The sequence below is a fragment of the Cicer arietinum genome, chromosome 7 (genome assembly GCF_000331145.2).
Source record: "Cicer arietinum cultivar CDC Frontier isolate Library 1 chromosome 7, Cicar.CDCFrontier_v2.0, whole genome shotgun sequence".
Lineage (NCBI taxonomy): Eukaryota > Viridiplantae > Streptophyta > Magnoliopsida > Fabales > Fabaceae > Cicer > Cicer arietinum.
This window is the reverse complement of record NC_021166.2, coordinates 54,352,693-54,369,322: the sequence shown is the minus strand read 5'-3', so window position 1 is coordinate 54,369,322 and position 16,630 is coordinate 54,352,693. Positions and strand designations below refer to the sequence as shown.

At 32.0% G+C, this 16,630-nt stretch overlaps 4 protein-coding genes across 4 annotated transcripts in view; 2 read left to right on the top strand and 2 right to left on the bottom strand.

The window, feature by feature from the left end:
- LOC101504909 (pentatricopeptide repeat-containing protein At4g01030, mitochondrial) overlaps positions 1-1,422 on the bottom strand; it is a 3,892-nt gene extending 2,470 nt beyond the window's left edge. The window contains exon 1 of the mRNA XM_004516352.4: positions 7-1,422. Within this exon, the coding sequence (XP_004516409.1) occupies positions 7-1,282 (1,276 nt within the window). The 5' untranslated portion in view covers positions 1,283-1,422. The remainder of the gene's footprint in view (positions 1-6) is intronic.
- A 2,246-nt stretch (positions 1,423-3,668) lies between these two features.
- Positions 3,669-4,223, top strand: LOC101504054 (uncharacterized). The gene has a single exon (XM_004516349.4). The coding sequence runs from the start codon at positions 3,796-3,798 to the stop codon at positions 4,003-4,005; it is 210 nt and encodes a 69-aa protein (XP_004516406.1). The 5' UTR covers positions 3,669-3,795; the 3' UTR covers positions 4,006-4,223.
- Positions 4,224-7,371: 3,148 nt separating this feature from the next.
- LOC101503725 (rhodanese-like domain-containing protein 4, chloroplastic) lies at positions 7,372-12,711 on the top strand. Its single transcript, XM_004516348.4, has 8 exons — positions 7,372-8,207; positions 9,072-9,174; positions 9,282-9,368; positions 10,011-10,085; positions 10,184-10,258; positions 10,944-11,024; positions 11,268-11,588; positions 12,299-12,711. The coding sequence occupies exons 1-8, from the start codon at positions 7,555-7,557 to the stop codon at positions 12,344-12,346; spliced, it is 1,443 nt and encodes a 480-aa protein (XP_004516405.1). The 5' UTR covers positions 7,372-7,554; the 3' UTR covers positions 12,347-12,711.
- Positions 12,712-13,575: 864 nt separating this feature from the next.
- LOC140918857 (uncharacterized) overlaps positions 13,576-16,630 on the bottom strand; it is a 4,316-nt gene continuing 1,261 nt past the window's right edge. Inside the window, exons 2-6 of the mRNA XM_073363658.1 lie at positions 15,889-16,627; positions 15,435-15,770; positions 14,927-15,048; positions 14,176-14,247; positions 13,576-13,595 (exon numbers count right to left, since the gene is read on the bottom strand). Of these exons, the coding sequence (XP_073219759.1) occupies positions 13,576-13,595; positions 14,176-14,247; positions 14,927-15,048; positions 15,435-15,770; positions 15,889-16,627 (1,289 nt within the window). The remainder of the gene's footprint in view (positions 13,596-14,175; positions 14,248-14,926; positions 15,049-15,434; positions 15,771-15,888; positions 16,628-16,630) is intronic.

Sequence of the window (16,630 nt, the reverse complement as noted above, 5' to 3'; positions counted from 1 at the left end):
CTTTCCCTAATTTAAACAAACCCAATTCAATAATTGCTTGTAGAGCACTAGTTACCGAGCACGAATCTGGCTTGAAGCCTGCACTACGCAAACTCCGGAAACTAGTTAGAACCATTTCAAATGATCCTCGAAGAAGATAACCCGACAAAACGGAATTCCATGTTATAATGTCTGGTTTAATATTGGAACTCTCCATTTCTTTAACGATATTATCCAATGCATAGTTCGAACAACCATCAACCGCGTAACTCGAAATTATCGAATTCCAAGACGATAAGTTACGGTCCTCCATCGAATCAAAAACCGATCTAGCTTGTTTGTGTCTACTATTTCTAGAGTACATACTAATTATGGAATTGCAAACTAAAGTATTCGAAAGTAGTCCAAATCTTAAAGCATACCCATGAATCTGTTTCCCTTCATTGATAGCTCTTAATTTTCCACATGCTTGCAACATCTTCACAATGGTGCCAATAGTAATTTTTGCAGAAGCTCTCTGCATTCTACAGAAAAGTTCTAAGGCCTTCTCCCACCTCTCACTCCTCAAATTTGCCATAACTATCGTATTCCACAAGAAATCTTCTTGATATAAAGTCTCATGAAACACTTGATTTGCCTTATCTATACTCCAACACTTTTCATAGAAATTAATCAAAGCACAACTCAAATGTACATCAAAATGAAAACCTTTTTTAATCAAACAAGCATGAATTTCCAAACCAACCCACAAATCCCTTAAAGATAAACAAATTTTCAAAACAAAAGTGAGAGCTTTACTATCAAATTCAACTCCTTTACTACACAATTCATTGAACACAACTATAATCTCAAACGGGTCACCTCCAAAAGTTTCAAATTCCGCCAAAAAAGAGTTCCATAGAACATAATTTCTTGCAAAACCCACAAAGAAAACCTTAATTGCTGACACAAAATCACCAAATTCCAAATAGTATCTCACCATGCTTCCATCCATTGTAGTAAAGTTTCCATTTTTAGGCATTTTTATCATCTGGGTATGTAATTCCTTAACAGAATTCAAAGTTCTTTCTTTACTCAACACATCAAAAGGGTGAAAAGATGGAGAAAATTTTGGGGATGAAAATTGAATAGAAGAAGGAGGGAAAAAATGAGTGTCTTGTATTGGAAGTGAAATTGAAATGGGTGAAAGGCTTTTGGGTAGCATTTGAGTTTTTGGGTTGTGAAGAGAAAAGGGATTGTGATGATGAAATGGTGATAGGTTATTCATAAAGATTTGGTGGTTAGAGATGATGCAAAATGTCATTGGGAGCTCTAGCTTGTGCTGAAATAACTCCAATTATTCATTTCATTATTTGTTCATGATTTGAATTAGGGTAGTGATGGAGTGTTAAGAAATTTTGTTGGGGGGTGCAAGGGTTTGAGATTTTGGGATAAGGTTATCCTTGGAACTTAGATGAAGTTAAAGTGGCTGCTTGAGTGTACATCAGCTGAAGTCTAAAGTTTAGAGTTGATAATTTTGTTGGTTAATTTTATGATTGTTATGCTTATTAATTTGTCTGATTTTAAGGAAGTTAAAAATGTTGTTTTTTACGAGAATCAAGATAGTGTTAACTTTGATGGTTTTGGTGTTTTTTTCCTTTCAAAAGAATATGAATGTAATTGATCAATATGTGTTTCAGGTTGTTCTTTAATTTTTTGTGCATGATTGAATTCTTTTTAATTATAATTTTAATGTTGTTGTACTTATATCTAAAATTGTTTATCCTAGTAAAATATAATATTATAGGTTGATTGTCCTATCCAACTTTAAATTCAAAATTATTACTAAAAGTTATTGCTAATAGACTTACATCTATTACCCTAATATCACCTACCTCGTAAAAGAATTTCATTCATGGTAGATATATTGATGATTGTATTTGCTTCACTTTCGAAGCTATTAACATGCTTTAAGGCATAAACTTCAGTAAATATGTATATCTCAAGATTGATATATGAAAATCTTTTGAAACTATTTGCTATATTATTTTGGTCAACATTAATTTTACTATTGACACTATTTGATATTGCAGAAATCAAGTCTGCATTGAGGGAAAGAATCTTGTTTTTCACATTACCATTAACAAAATTATTGTCAATGTTTCTTTATCTAGCACAATCTCTAATTTTATGTACGAATTTCAAATTTTCAAGTACTTTGAAGTTAAAACTCATCCTCCTAGCTCTCCACCGTCAAGTGATTTTACACCTCCTTAGCTTATTAGATTAAATGGACCACTGGAGTTGCATATGAGTGCTCAAGTTCTACTGCTTGTGGTGACATATTTAGAAACAACTATACTGCTGCTCTAGATTGTTTTGTAAATTTAAGAATTACAACTGTGTTCCCTACTAAGTTTACTTCCATTATAGTTGCTATTAAAATAGCCTACAAAAATGGGTAGTATTATTTAAAGATTTAAGTAATGAAATTTATATTATATTGAAGATAATAATTAATTTTGCGAGTTTTGTTTGAAAATTTTGATGAATTTTTGTAAAATAAAAAAGGATAACATTGTTGACATTTTAAAACATAAAAGATCAAATTATCGCTTAAAATTAAAATAAATGATCAAATTAAAAAAAATAAAATAAAAGACTGAAACGTTAACTGAAATTAAGTTAAGTGACTGTCGGTACTATTTAACCTATATATTTATATCAAATTTACACGCCTTATTTTATTTACACAATCTTATAAATACTAACACTCATTTTTTTTTAGAAAATAACTTGTTACATCTTGATTGGTCAAAAGATTCAAAACTCAAAATAAAAAGTAAATTTAGCATTATATATGTATCTAAAATATGAAATTTGCATCTTATAAATTTTTTTGACTTATGGCCAAGTTAACCATCATGCGCTTAAACAATTTGACTAATGATCCATTGACCCAATGGTTTGATCGAGTCGATCACCAATTCAGTTTTAAAAACACTAAAAAGAAACATTGATTTTTGATGATTTATTTATATATAATGAGTAAAAAGGTAAATTAGTCATTCAAATTGTAAACGTAGTCAAATTAATCTATGAATTTTACGAATTGACAAATACATCTTTAAAAATTGTAAAATAATTATCAAAATAGTTCATATTTAAACTTTTATTATGAGAGACTATAATGTAGCATGCTAATTAAATATTTGATTCCTTCATGTTGATCTCATATGTTTGTCTTCGAGGACTAATTTTCTTACAAAATGTAAATTTTTCATGAAATAATTTATCCATAATTACTCAATGCGCAACTATAATTAATTATAAATTTGTCAATGAGATGACAAAATTTCATAGACAAATTTGTCTATAAGAAGATGAAATTGATGTGTGATCAACATGAACAAGTCACATATTTAATTATAATGCTACATCAAAATATCTGATGACAAATGTTTAAAAAAAAACTATTTTGATAGATATTTTACAATTTTAAATATATATTTAATAATTTACAAAAATTTAAGAATTAATGTCATCAACATTGAAGATTTCAAGGAATAGTATGTCTAATCACTCAAACCTTAATTATTATTATGAAGTTGCAAGGGAATGGTGGCGTGTGTGTTGGTATGAGTTGTAAAATATGAATAATGAATCGGAATCGCTTGATTTGTAACCTTTGCTTTTTTTTTTCTTTTCCACTTTCTAGTCATCAATTTCTTGTCTCTTGTTCCAAAGTAACCAACCTTACCTTTTCTACTCCTATAAGTTCCATGTTCATCCATATTTGCAAAAACCACAAACCAAAATCCATTGAAAGAGGAGAAGATGTCAGATTGGGGTCCAGTTTTTGTGTCAGTGGTGTTGTTCATTCTCTTGACTCCTGGTTTGCTTGTCCAAATACCTGGTAAAGCCAAGATGGTGGAATTTGGCAATTTTCAAACTAGTGGATTATCTATACTCATTCATTCCGTTTTGTATTTTGCTTTAGTTTGCATTTTCTTGTTAGCTATTAGAATCCACATGTACTTGGGGTAAGTATCAAATATTGTGTGTTTCACGACATATTTATTTTATGTATGTATACAAACATTATTCATTAATGTCTCATATCTTACGGTTTGAACTTTGAATTTTAGGATTTTTGTTGTGTTTTGTTGGGTTATGTTGTAATTGTAATTAACTAGTACTCTTGGACCATAACTTTTAATGTATTGTTTAATTAATGAAATTAAAGTATAGAAAAGTTTTTTTTTTGTGAATATTTTTAATTGTTTTTGGAATAAATTCACATCATTCAAATTAGTAGTATAAATAAAAAAATATCTACAAATGTATTAAAGTATACAAATATAATAAAATTAAAGTGTCTGAAATAATTTGAACAAATATAAGACCAAATTTAGTCGATTTGCGTTTGAATAAATTGAAGAAATAATACGTAAAAGATAAAGATTGTGTATTCTCGATTTAAAGCTATTGATTGTTTATCTTTGACCATGATTAAAAACTTTGTATAATTGGATTATAAGACATAGATCATACCTAAGTTTTTATCTTTATATTGTTGTCTTTTTTTATGATTAATGAAATATTGCTTTTCTGTCGAAAAAAACATATGGTACATGTAGATAGAAAAATAGGAAGGTTTGTATGCATAAAGAGGAGAACTTCATCATAGGCTTATGCATATAATAATATAGAAAGAAATACCCATAGCAAACCAAATAAAAGATATACAAAATTGGAGAGCAGACGCCACAATCAAGAACTCAAGAGAACTAATCTCTCAAAACTCATAAATGAGTGTAATATCAATAGTTTCAAAATATAATCAAAATGAAGTCTATTTATAGTGAATGGTGATTTGTCTCCTTATTCTTTCCATATGCGTGAGTGAGTGGCTAGAGTTTGCCTATGTGCAATATTGGGCTTGAACTCAATAGGAGTCAGTAGGGTCGGCCTAAGGGTCAAGCTAATAAAACAAGGTCTTTAGGTCTTCAAAAAATAATTAATTTTTTATGTATATTTAGAAAATATAAAAAATATAGTACAATAAGTAAAATCATCACAACTATAAAAAGATATACTTTTTGATATATTTAACTAAAATAATTTGCATCTCAAAAAATAAAAAAGGTAGAATTTAAATAAAATTATAAAAAATATTTTTATTAATATTAAAAATACCTATATTTATTTTCAAGATAATACTTTAAAGTTTACTTTAAATAAAGGGACCGACTCTCAAAGTCAAATACCAAATAATTGAGTTGCTTTCAAAGTTACCACAAATATTTCTGAAAAATGAATTAAAAATATAAGCTTCGATGTTTGTAAAAATTATTCTTAGTTTTATAATCCCATATTAGAGACGGATTTTGTTTTTATTTTCATGAGAACAGGGTACAACCGCCAATAACCACTCACTACTCTATTTATTTGTTATATTTTTACACTAAGTTTTTCTTTTAAAATTATTTGGAATATAAAAAACTTACCAACCATCTTTATGGGGATTATATTTCTGGCTGTACGAACCATGGAAATATCATTACTAAATATATAATTTAATAACTTGAAACAAACACTTCCTTCTATGCGCATCCCATATAGAAGAGGAATGTTATATCTCCTAAAAAGAAACTCACGTAGGAAAAGAAATCATGAAATATTAAATATCAACATTAGAGATCCACCAATCAAATACAAGTGGTTTTAAATGTGCCACTATGTGTTTGTGATGTTTTTATAATTGAATAATTCGGGATAAATATCTTTCTCCTCATAAAGTTAGTTTTTTAAACCTCCTATTCACCTTATATTCTTCAATTTGTCAAAAATCCAAAACTATCTTTAAAAATTTCATTCACAAAAAAAAAAAATTACTTCAAAATTTCACATCTCAATCAAATTTTCGGTTTAAAATTTCACTCTTCAACTAAATTTTTGGTACGTAGCATTTTTACCTAAAATTCCGGTATACAAAAATACAATACCGGAAATTTCGTATTTCAAATTTCCGGTAGTTCAATTAAGTTAACGAAAATTTCGCCACCAAATTTTCGATAGGTATTTATAATACTAGAAATTTGTACCATGAAATTTTCGGTAGTTACATTTATATTACTGGAAATTTGAAATTTACGGTAGTTACATTTTTCTTACCGAAAATTTGAATTTTGAAATATAAAACACAATCAGGATGTATAGATTTAACTGAAGCATTTACAATGATCAAATTTTTGGAATTTTGCTTATCTGGTCCTCACTAAAAAAAATAGAATGCAAAAAAAATGTTAATTTTTTTTACAAATAATGAAGAAGAAAAAAACTGTTCTGGAAATTTTAATGAACAATGAAATTTTCGATAAACATTCGAGAAATTTCAAATTTTCAGAGAATATCAGATATTTCAAATTTCTAGGAACAATCCTCACTTTTTCAGAAAACACAACTTGTGAAGGTATAAAAAAACTTTTTTATTTATAGAAATACCCAAAGGAAAAGGAAAGTAGAAGCAATAAAATTTAATGAGTTCAAGTAGATAATTATTTAAGTTGGCCACACTTTGGGCTATTGATTGGGGTTGGAGCTTCACTTGAACTTCCTTAATCTATCAAGTCATACTAAACTTTTGTTTTATGCCCACTTATTCTAAGTTTTTTATAATTGGTCTCCACTATTGTTTTCTTCCTACTACTAGACATATAAGGAATATTTAAAAGATGATTCGTAATTTAAAAAAATCATGTGGCAAGTTCTAAAATATATCTAAAAAATAAAAATAACCGCACAAATCCATTCTAAAACATGGATTATATTTAACTTCTAAAGTATTTTGTCTTATTTTAATATAAAAGTATAATTTTTAGATATCTTTACACATTAAACTAAATATATTTTTATTTAATAGTTATGATTTATTAATTGTATATTTTTTTTACATAACTGTATACATGAATTTAAATAATTTCCATAATTTTGGTTAATATATTTCTCAATAAGCTCTAATTAATTAAATTCTTTAAAATAATTGATTGAACAAACACTCAACTAACCAAAACATGCATAAATCCAAATCATAGCTTCAAAATTTTAATGGAAATCTAAACACAACAATATCTAGATGATTGTACTGCATATCATAGAGAAAGTAGAGTAGAAGTACTACTTTTCTTCTTCCACAATAGTGTATAGTACTTGTCTAGCTCCAAACTAAACATCTCAAAACACATTTTCTGGGCCACACAATTTTCACACCATGAAACCACACCTCAATCCTCATCAGCTTCATCTCATCTTCATTCTCCACGTGGCAACTAACCATTGGCCTTGCTCTTATATCCTTGACACGTCATCACCTCAGTGTCACCCACAACATTACACCAACCAAACCAACAAACAACACATCCTTAGCCTTTTACCTCAATCTTCTCCAATTTCCACTCATTCCACAAACACACACACAAAAATCTTCACCATAAAATTCATCAACCCTTTGAGCTTGTAAAACTCTCATGATAGTTCACTAAGTTCAATAAAACTTTGAGAGCCTCATTAATTTCTTTGATTTAAAATTATGCTATGGAGGCCCTCAATTCTACTATTTACACCCCTCTATGTGTTCTTTCTGACAGAACAAAACAACCCAAAAAAATTTCATCACACCCAGCAATTTCTACAAGCAAAGTTTCAAACTTTTCAACTTCAAACAACAGAAAACACAACCTAAGGGAGTGTTTATCAAGGAATTTTCAAAAGGGTCTAATCCTTGCAGCTTCAGTTGTGAATGTGAATGTGAATGTTAATGGATTTGCAAATGCTTTAACTTATGAAGAAGCATTGCAACAATCTCCAATTTCTGGTGGTGACATTGATGTTAATGGTTTTGTAGATAGTTTGATAAGTTTTGCAACTGAGAACCCTGCAATTCTAGCTGGTGGAGTGGCTATTTTGGCAGTGCCATTGGTTTTGTCACAGATTTTGAAAGAGCCTAAGAAATGGGGTGTTGAGTCAGCTAAAAATGCTTATGCAAAATTGGGGGCTGATGGGAATGCTGAGTTGCTTGACATAAGAGGATTGAGTGAGATTAGGACAGTTGGTGGACCTAATGTTGGGGGTTTGAAGAAGAAATCAGTGTCAATAGCTTACAAAAGTGATGATAAGCCAGGGTTTCTAAAGAAGCTTTCTTTGAAGTTTAAGGAACCTGAGAATACCACATTGTTCATTCTTGACAAGTAAGATTAACAAAGAACAATTTCATTTGCTGAATTTTTAGTACAATTTTCACAATTAAAGTAAATAGTATATTTAATGTGTCTATTTTGTGTATGTATGTTTATAAAATACTTTAAGTGGCTTTTCATCTTCCATGTATTAGTTGTGGCCCACAACTTGTGGGTATAATTGAAAAAATATATATATGTATCTAGTAATTTGAAACGAGACTTATATTTAGAGACAATGCTTTTTAATAGGGTCTTATAGTTAGGGATATGGAGTATTCCATCACAATCCCGAGTTCGAATCCTGACTGGAACAATCCTTGACCAGACTTTACATACTTTTTGGCCAAACTCTAGATTACCAGACCCTTTCATCAGGGAACCAGAGGGTTAAGATAAAAAAAATATTAATTATTTTGTCATCCCAATTTAGCTATTACATTCAAAGATTGCTGTGTCATTGTTTTAGGCAGGCCATCTCTCTTAAATCAATATGGTATGTATATATGTATTTTAACTAAGGAAACATAAAATAAATTCACATTTTAAGATTCAATTTTGAGTTATTTTTCCTTACTTGTGAATGATTTCAATGTTAGAGACTACATAATATCCCCTGTGAGAATTTTATAACTCTGTCATATAGCTTCCAAATGAGTGTAGGGTAAACTCAAGAACTGTGAATGCAACCAAAAGTTGAAGTAATGATCAAACCATGAACACAAATTTCTGTTTGGTGAAAAAATACATCTGTATAGTTTGCATTATCTGATTTAACATGTGAGGAAAATTAATTACATAAATTTGTTGAATCCTCTTGCACTTTGCAAAAGAATATACTTGAAGCTGATTGAGTGAACTTGTGATGGAAGCCAGATTTGATGGGAACTCTGAACTGGTTGCAGAGTTGGTCACCCTTAACGGATTTAAGTCTGCTTACGGAATTAAGGATGGTGCGGAAGGACCACGAGGATGGATGGTATTTCTTCTCCTTTTCCCATTTTTTGTTTTTTCATATTAATCATAATCTGAATTCTGAAGTTTTCTATATTCGTCAATATACTCATATTGTCTGGAATTCTGCAGAATAGCGGTCTTCCTTGGGTTGAACCAAAGAAAGCATCAAGCTTTGATTTTGGCAGCCTGACAGATACTATCACTGATGCAATTGGAGTATGTATCTTGGATCTATTTAATTGCAATTGTAATATTCAATTTTGATGCACATGCAAAATAGTACTATTAGTTTCCAGATTGCAAAATGGTGGAAAAATCCTTCTGTTAAATTAAAGAATATGGTGACTGTACTCAATTCTCTTGGAGAAAATGAAATTTTAGCTTTCTTGGTCGAGGAATTTTAAGAGCAAGAAAGGGAACAGAGAAAAAATGTAGAAAATAAAATTAATGATCAGGAAAATTATACGAGAATGAGATAGTTTTTCTAGATTATGGTGATCAATCCATTTGTTCATCTTGCTTAAAATAAATATATGTTTTCACGACATTAAGTCTTAGCTTTTCTGAGTGTTTCTTTTGGGTATGACTCATAGTTTGCTGATAAGTGGGTAGGCAGCTCGAGCTGGCGCGGGGTAATTTTTAAACTGAACCGTGTATTTATACGTAAGCCGTAATCTGTAACCTTAAGGTTTAATAATCGAAAGGAACTTCAGCCACTCTGCAGTCGTATACATAGGAACAATTGGTCGAACTCCGTGATCCAACCTTGTGTATTCTTTGCTTGTGTTTTTTGTATCTGTTTCTTTCGAACGAACATTGTTGTTACAACAATTTCTAATTAATGCTGATTTATTGCAGGATACCTCTGATGGCTTGGCTGTTACTCTTGGGATTGCTGCAGCTACTGGATTGGGTGTAATAGCTTTTTCTGAGGTTGATCCAATGAGTTATTTCCTTTTTCTCAACATGAAAATATCCATTATGGTATGATTCTACTGACACCTTTTTCGTGATGTTACTCTATTTTGTAGATAGAAACAATTCTCCAACTTGTAGGATCAGCTGCACTTGTTCAGTTTGCAAGCAAGAAGCTTCTATTTGCTGAGGTAAGTGTTATTCTATGCAAGGGGTTTTGTTTGAATTTTAATAAATTATGTCTGACTAATAAAAAGTCAAATAATTATGAGAAGTAATTCATCTATAAAAGAAATTTAGTTTTCCGTTTTATCTCCAGCATTAAACCAGTATGTGATACATATATGATTGTTGTTGAAAGTTTTATTAGCGGCAGAGTTTTTATTTTTGATGATGAAAATGATATAGATTCAGATGTTCATCTCTTAAATGGATCTTCGCCAATAGCCAATAGGTGATCCTTAATGTTGATTGTTATTAATCTATGCTTTTTCTCATAGATAGCTTGTTTTTTCCCTGTACTCTCTCATATACAATGATCTTCCTAATTGTAGCGAACAACACTTTATTTATTTATTAATCTCAAGTACCTTTTTTAAATTGTTTTTTTAAATTGTTGCTAGAACATTATAAGTTTTTGTCCTTTGGGGCAATTTTCCATCACATAGTGAATGATGATGATGATTGATAAGGAAGTTGAAATATGTTATTGGTCAAGTTGTACGTCCATGAATTTGTACAATTGTGCACGACAATTGCATGATTATTATGCCAGTTCCATCATGCCCTACACTTCTTCTTTATCACCGTTATTTAAAGAGTAAAGTATTATTGATTTGTTTTTCCATTTTTATTAAATTGTTTATTTGATGGCAGGACCGGAAAAAAACACTACAACAAGTTGATGAGTTCTTGAGCACCAAGGTCGCCCCTAAGGAGCTTGTCGATGAAATAAAGGTGCTTGAGATTTTTAATGATCTATATCTTGATAAATTAGTTGAACCTATGTAGTACCAACACCTCAGATTGAAGATGTGTCAGGTATCCAATACTGACACATGTGATTACTTCAATTACTTTTAAATTATGTGTCTGTGTCGGTGCTTCATAGGTTGCAACTTCGATGTGATGCTTTTTAGAATATATATCCCTTTCCTTTTTAATATTGTTCTCTTTGATGGAAATGGCCGGGAACATTAGGATATCGGAAAAGCTCTTCTACCAACCTCGACCAACAATAAGGCTCTTCCTGCACCAACAAAGAATAGTCCAGTGCTTGCTACAGCTGGTGGCACAGTACAGGAAGCAGAAGCTATTCCTGACACTGTCTCTGAGATCAAAGTAGAAGCTGTAGCAGAAGCTGCTCCGGAGACCAAAGTTGAAGCTGCGGCAGAAGCTGCTCCGGAGACCAAAGTTGAAGCTGCGGCAGAAGCTGCTCCGGAAATAAACTCAGTGCCTAAAACTGAAACTGTGGCAGAATCAATTCCGGTGCAACCTAAGCCGCTTTCACCATACCCATATGTAATGTCTTAATTTCATTGCTCTTTTGAATTTTGGTGCTTGATTAGATATGACAGCATTAGGGAGTGTTGGGGTAACACCTGTTGTAGAAATGGTGATGAAAACTCAGCTTAGGTGGTTTGTGCATGTGGAGAGAAGACCTGTAGATCCTGTTGTAAGGAGATTAGATAAAAGTGGAAGGTAGTGAAATAGCTAGACAGACAGACCTAGAAAAACTTTAAGAGAAACTATTAAAGAAAGACCTAGAGATTGATGAGCTGGATAGAGATACGCTATATGATAGAACGTTGTAGCGTTGTCTGATCTATGTAGCCGACTCTGCTTAGTAGGATAGACATGATTGTTATTGTTGTTGATTAGATGAGCTCTATCCCCCATCTTATGGTTTTTTGGATCCATCCCTACCTAGGTCCGTGAAGTAGAATCTCTATATATTAGACTACAAGACAAATAATTGTACTGTCATTCTCTAATGTCATGCTGCATTTGGCAATTACACATAATCCTCATTTCTGAGGCCCATCTTGGCAATAAAAGGGTTATATATTGAATGAAATTATGAGACCATATGAAGGTGCCTTTGGGAGAAAGGTTATATTTCATAAAGTTTTCAAAATTGTTATGTAATAAATGATGTTGTAATATATGAAGCATTTTTTGTTTTACATTCATGCTCCTGAGTACTTTGCTTATTTTTTGTTGACTTGCAGTATCCAGATTTCAAGCCTCCAGCATCTCCTTCTCCTTCACAGCCCTAGAAAAGAGAATTCTATAGCAGGAAAAATATCTAGCATGTATGAAGAGCTGCAAAATACTATATAATCTATATATTCCTGCCAGAATGTCTTCAACTTACATGCAACTTAGGTTGAAGACATGATTCAAGGTCACAAGTTATATAATATATAGTCTGTTATTTCATCCTTACATTTGTGCTACTCAGTATGCATTTGTTGTTGTTGTTGTTGTAATTGATGGATGTGTTGTGAAGGTAGTAGTGTAGTTAATAGCATTGTACTCATAGTTGTTATGTTGCGATTTAGTATCACTATTATATCATTCAGTTTTGAATAAGCAAATAATATTTCAAATATGCAATGTTTGGATTTAGTTAAGCGTTGAACTTTGGGCTGTGTATTTGTGTAATTTGACTTTGCAATTAATTGTCTAGTATATGGAACTTATGTTAGAGGGAAAAATAAAAGGGTTGATGTTAGATATGTATTTTTTTCTTCTGAAAATAGTGGTAAATATTTTCTTGGCAACATTTTTGTTAGATTTAAGTGTGAATAGTTAAATCTTATATTGATTATGAATAAACTAAATGTTGAATATATAAGAGAGGTGATCTACATACTTGTTTTTATTTATTGTCTTTAAGGTTTTGGACCAAAAAGTGGTGTCAAAGTCTCTTATTGATTTTGGAGCATTTGACATGTTCTCGCACTATTTGTGATTGTGGTGAATGAACTGAACATTTATTCAGTTAATTAACCGTGGATTTAACTATTATCTTTTATTCTTTAACTTGGTTAGTTGCTTCACGAGTACCCCTATTTGTTAAATAAAAGATATGGAGATGCTAGAAGGATGATGTCACGACCCAAAAGTTTAATGCCGTGACCAGCACACAAGCTATACCCCTAGTCTAGCAAGCCTATCAACTAACTTACCAATTAAACAACTAAATCGCTCTTTAACCATTTAAAAATATATATATGTTTTTTCTCGAAATTTCGACAGAGTATCCTCTGTAACTTCAACATTCCCAAATTTTGTAAAATCCCTGTTCAGCTTTCAATTCAGTCATAATTCAAATAACATAATCAAATTGCTTAATATACTTCCCAAAAACAACTAAATAGACTTTCTAGACTCCAAAATAGCTGCAATTACATAGACTCAACAAATGTTACAAAAATGGTCCTCGATCAAAGAGGCCTACCAAAAAAAAATTTTGTTGAGACTTGAATCAAATAATAGATTCCTACTCAGCTGCTTGCGAATCTGAAAAATAAGCAACATAAAGGGGTAAGTCACAAGGACTTAGTGAGGAGACAACAACCACCATCAATTAGAAGAGAAATACAAAAGGCACGAAAAACTGTTTAATCGCTTGACAGAAATATTAAAAATCCAGTGAATAACGAAACGAAGTCCTTGTGACTTACATCTCATTGATAGCTCTTTCCTCCTACACACAATATTTCTCATAGGGGTGGCTCCATCTAATGGGTAACTCTCCCTAATCACAACGAGGTAACTAGGTGCACCTAACGTAGTTAACGATTAATAACAATAACACCGATTTCCCAAAACGCGCATTCAAAATCATTTCATCGTAATTCATGAAAAAAATATATTCAATCGCATAACAAATCAATATTTAAAAACTTTAACTCATACGTAAATCCAACTGATAACATATTATATAAACAAAACCATTAAATTAAATAATTGACGAAATCGAGATAAAATTCAAAGGTTGTGTTCCCCAAATTTTTCAATAAATACTTTAATATAGAAAACAACAAAATAATAATAATAGCATTATAAAAATATATGGCGATGATCGTCGTCAACTCACAGTTATGGAGAATCGTATCAGTTTGCTCTCCAATAACTCTCAGAGTAGCCGACAAGGTCTCAGTTGACAAATCTGAGTATCAAAAATATTTCCAAGACTTTAGAGAAATTTATTCTAAAGTTTAACTACCTCTAGGAAACCATCAACATCATTTAAATATACTCTAAGCAAAAACTACATTTTTCTATGCATTCATACTAGGATTAGAGTTGTGTATTTACCTCAATGAGTCTCAATAAACCACTTTCAAGAGATGGGTACCCTTTTCCTTCCTTAGAACACAAACCCTAACCCAAAAATCTCAACCAAAAGAATTTGTAGGAGTTTGAGAAATTAAGCTTGTGGGGATGTTAAATCTCTTTTAAGGATTGAGGGTTTGAGTAATAGAGTGAGAAGAAGCAAGGAGAAGGGAAGGAAAATAGAGAAAGAAAAAAAAACAACAAAAAAAGGGGGAGGGGAGTGTGTGCCGAGAGGGAGAGAGAGAAAAATAGGAGAAAGCGAGGGAGTGAGAGTAAGTGAGATCAATTTGTTTTTATTTATTTATTATTAATTATTATTATTATATTTATTTATTTATTTATTTATTTATTTATTATTATTATTTTTATTTGACACCGGACGTGTCAATCTCCTCCCCTTATAAAAATTCGTCCTCGCCAAAGAACTTTCTATATGACTAACCTTGAGTTTTAACATAAGTGTGGGTACTTTACACAGATGACTTCTTCGGGTTCCCAAGTAGTTTCTTCACCTGATGGACCACGCCAAAGAACTTTTACTGAAACGATATCCTTTGAGCGTAAACGTCTCACTTGGCGATCTAATATAGCTATTGGATGTTCAACGTACGATAGGCTCTCATCTAACTGTAGTCTTCATGATTAATCACATGAGAAGGGTCATGAAGATACTTTCAAATCATTGAAATATGAAAAACTGGATGAACTCCCGAGAGATCCGGTGGAAGTGCCAAGCGATACGCTACTGGTCCGACCCTTTCTAAAATTTCAAATGGTCCAATGAATCTAGGACTTAGCTTCCCCTTCTTACCAAATCGCAAAACTCCTTTCATTGGTGAGACTCGTAGGAATACATGTTCTCCCACTGAAAACTCTAAGGGACGACGTCTCTTATCAGAATAAATTTTTTGCCTACTTTGAGCTGTCTCTTATCAGTATAAGATTGTGCAATCATAATCTTTCAAGAGTTCCATCCATCTTCTTTGTCTTAAATTTAAGTCTCGCTGCTGAAAGATATACTTAAGACTTTTATGGTCGGTATAAATCTCACAAGTTTCACCATATAGATAATGCCTCCAAATTTTAAGAGCAAAAATAACGACAGCCATTTCCAAATCATGTGTGGGATAGTTCACCTCATGCCTCTTGAGTTGTCTAGATGCATAGGCAATAACCTTACCTTGTTGCATAAGTACACAACCGAGACCAACTCTAGAAGCATCACAATAAACTGCATAACTTTCACCACCTACAGGTAATGCCAAAATAGGTGCTGACGTCAAGTACTCATTCAATTTTTGAAAGCTTTCCTCACATGCATCAGTCCATCGAAACTCAACTTTCTTCTGGGTTAACCTAGTTAACGAAGATGCAATCTTTGAGAAATCCTTCAAATAAGACGGGTGCTCCCCAAGGAGAAGAACTTGGACGAATAAAACCCTTATCAAGAAGATCTTGAAGTTGTTCCCTTTACTCTTTAAGTTCTGCTGGTGCCATACGATAAGGAGGTATGGATATAGGATGAGTGTTTGGAACTAAGTCTCTAGATAATTCAATCTCCCTATCAGGTGGTAACCCAGGAAGTTCTTCAGGAAAAACATCTGGAAATTCATGTGCTATTGGAATTTTTTCCAATTCCTCTTCAGCCACTTGTGCATCCCTTGCCACGACTAAGTACGCTTGACAACCTCTTCTCATTAACTTGCTAGCTGCCAAGGCTGAGATTTGATTATGTGGTACCCAACCACGTCCTCCTTGAAACAAGAAGACTGGTTGTCCTGGTATCTCAAATTTCACCACTTTGTTATGACAATCCAAAGTAGCATGATGCAAAGCCAACCAATCCATACCCAAAATCACATCGAAATCTATCAAGTCAATAACTACTAAATTTACCGGCAACACCTTGTCATCAATAATTACATCACAAGAACGATATACCGACTTAGCAAACAAATTTCCACCAACAGGTGTAGCTACAACTAAAGGCTCTTCTAAAGAAGATGAACATTTACCAAGTTGAGTAGCAAACCACGAGGATACAAAAGAATGTGTAGCTCCAGGATCAAACAAAACATGAGCATCTCTAGAACAAATAGAAAGTATACCTGTAAATACTGCATTGGATGTTTGAGCATCCTGACGAGTCAAAGCAAACACTCGAGCCTGACCTCTTCCTGCTGGTATCTGACCTCTACCACCAAATCCTCTACCTC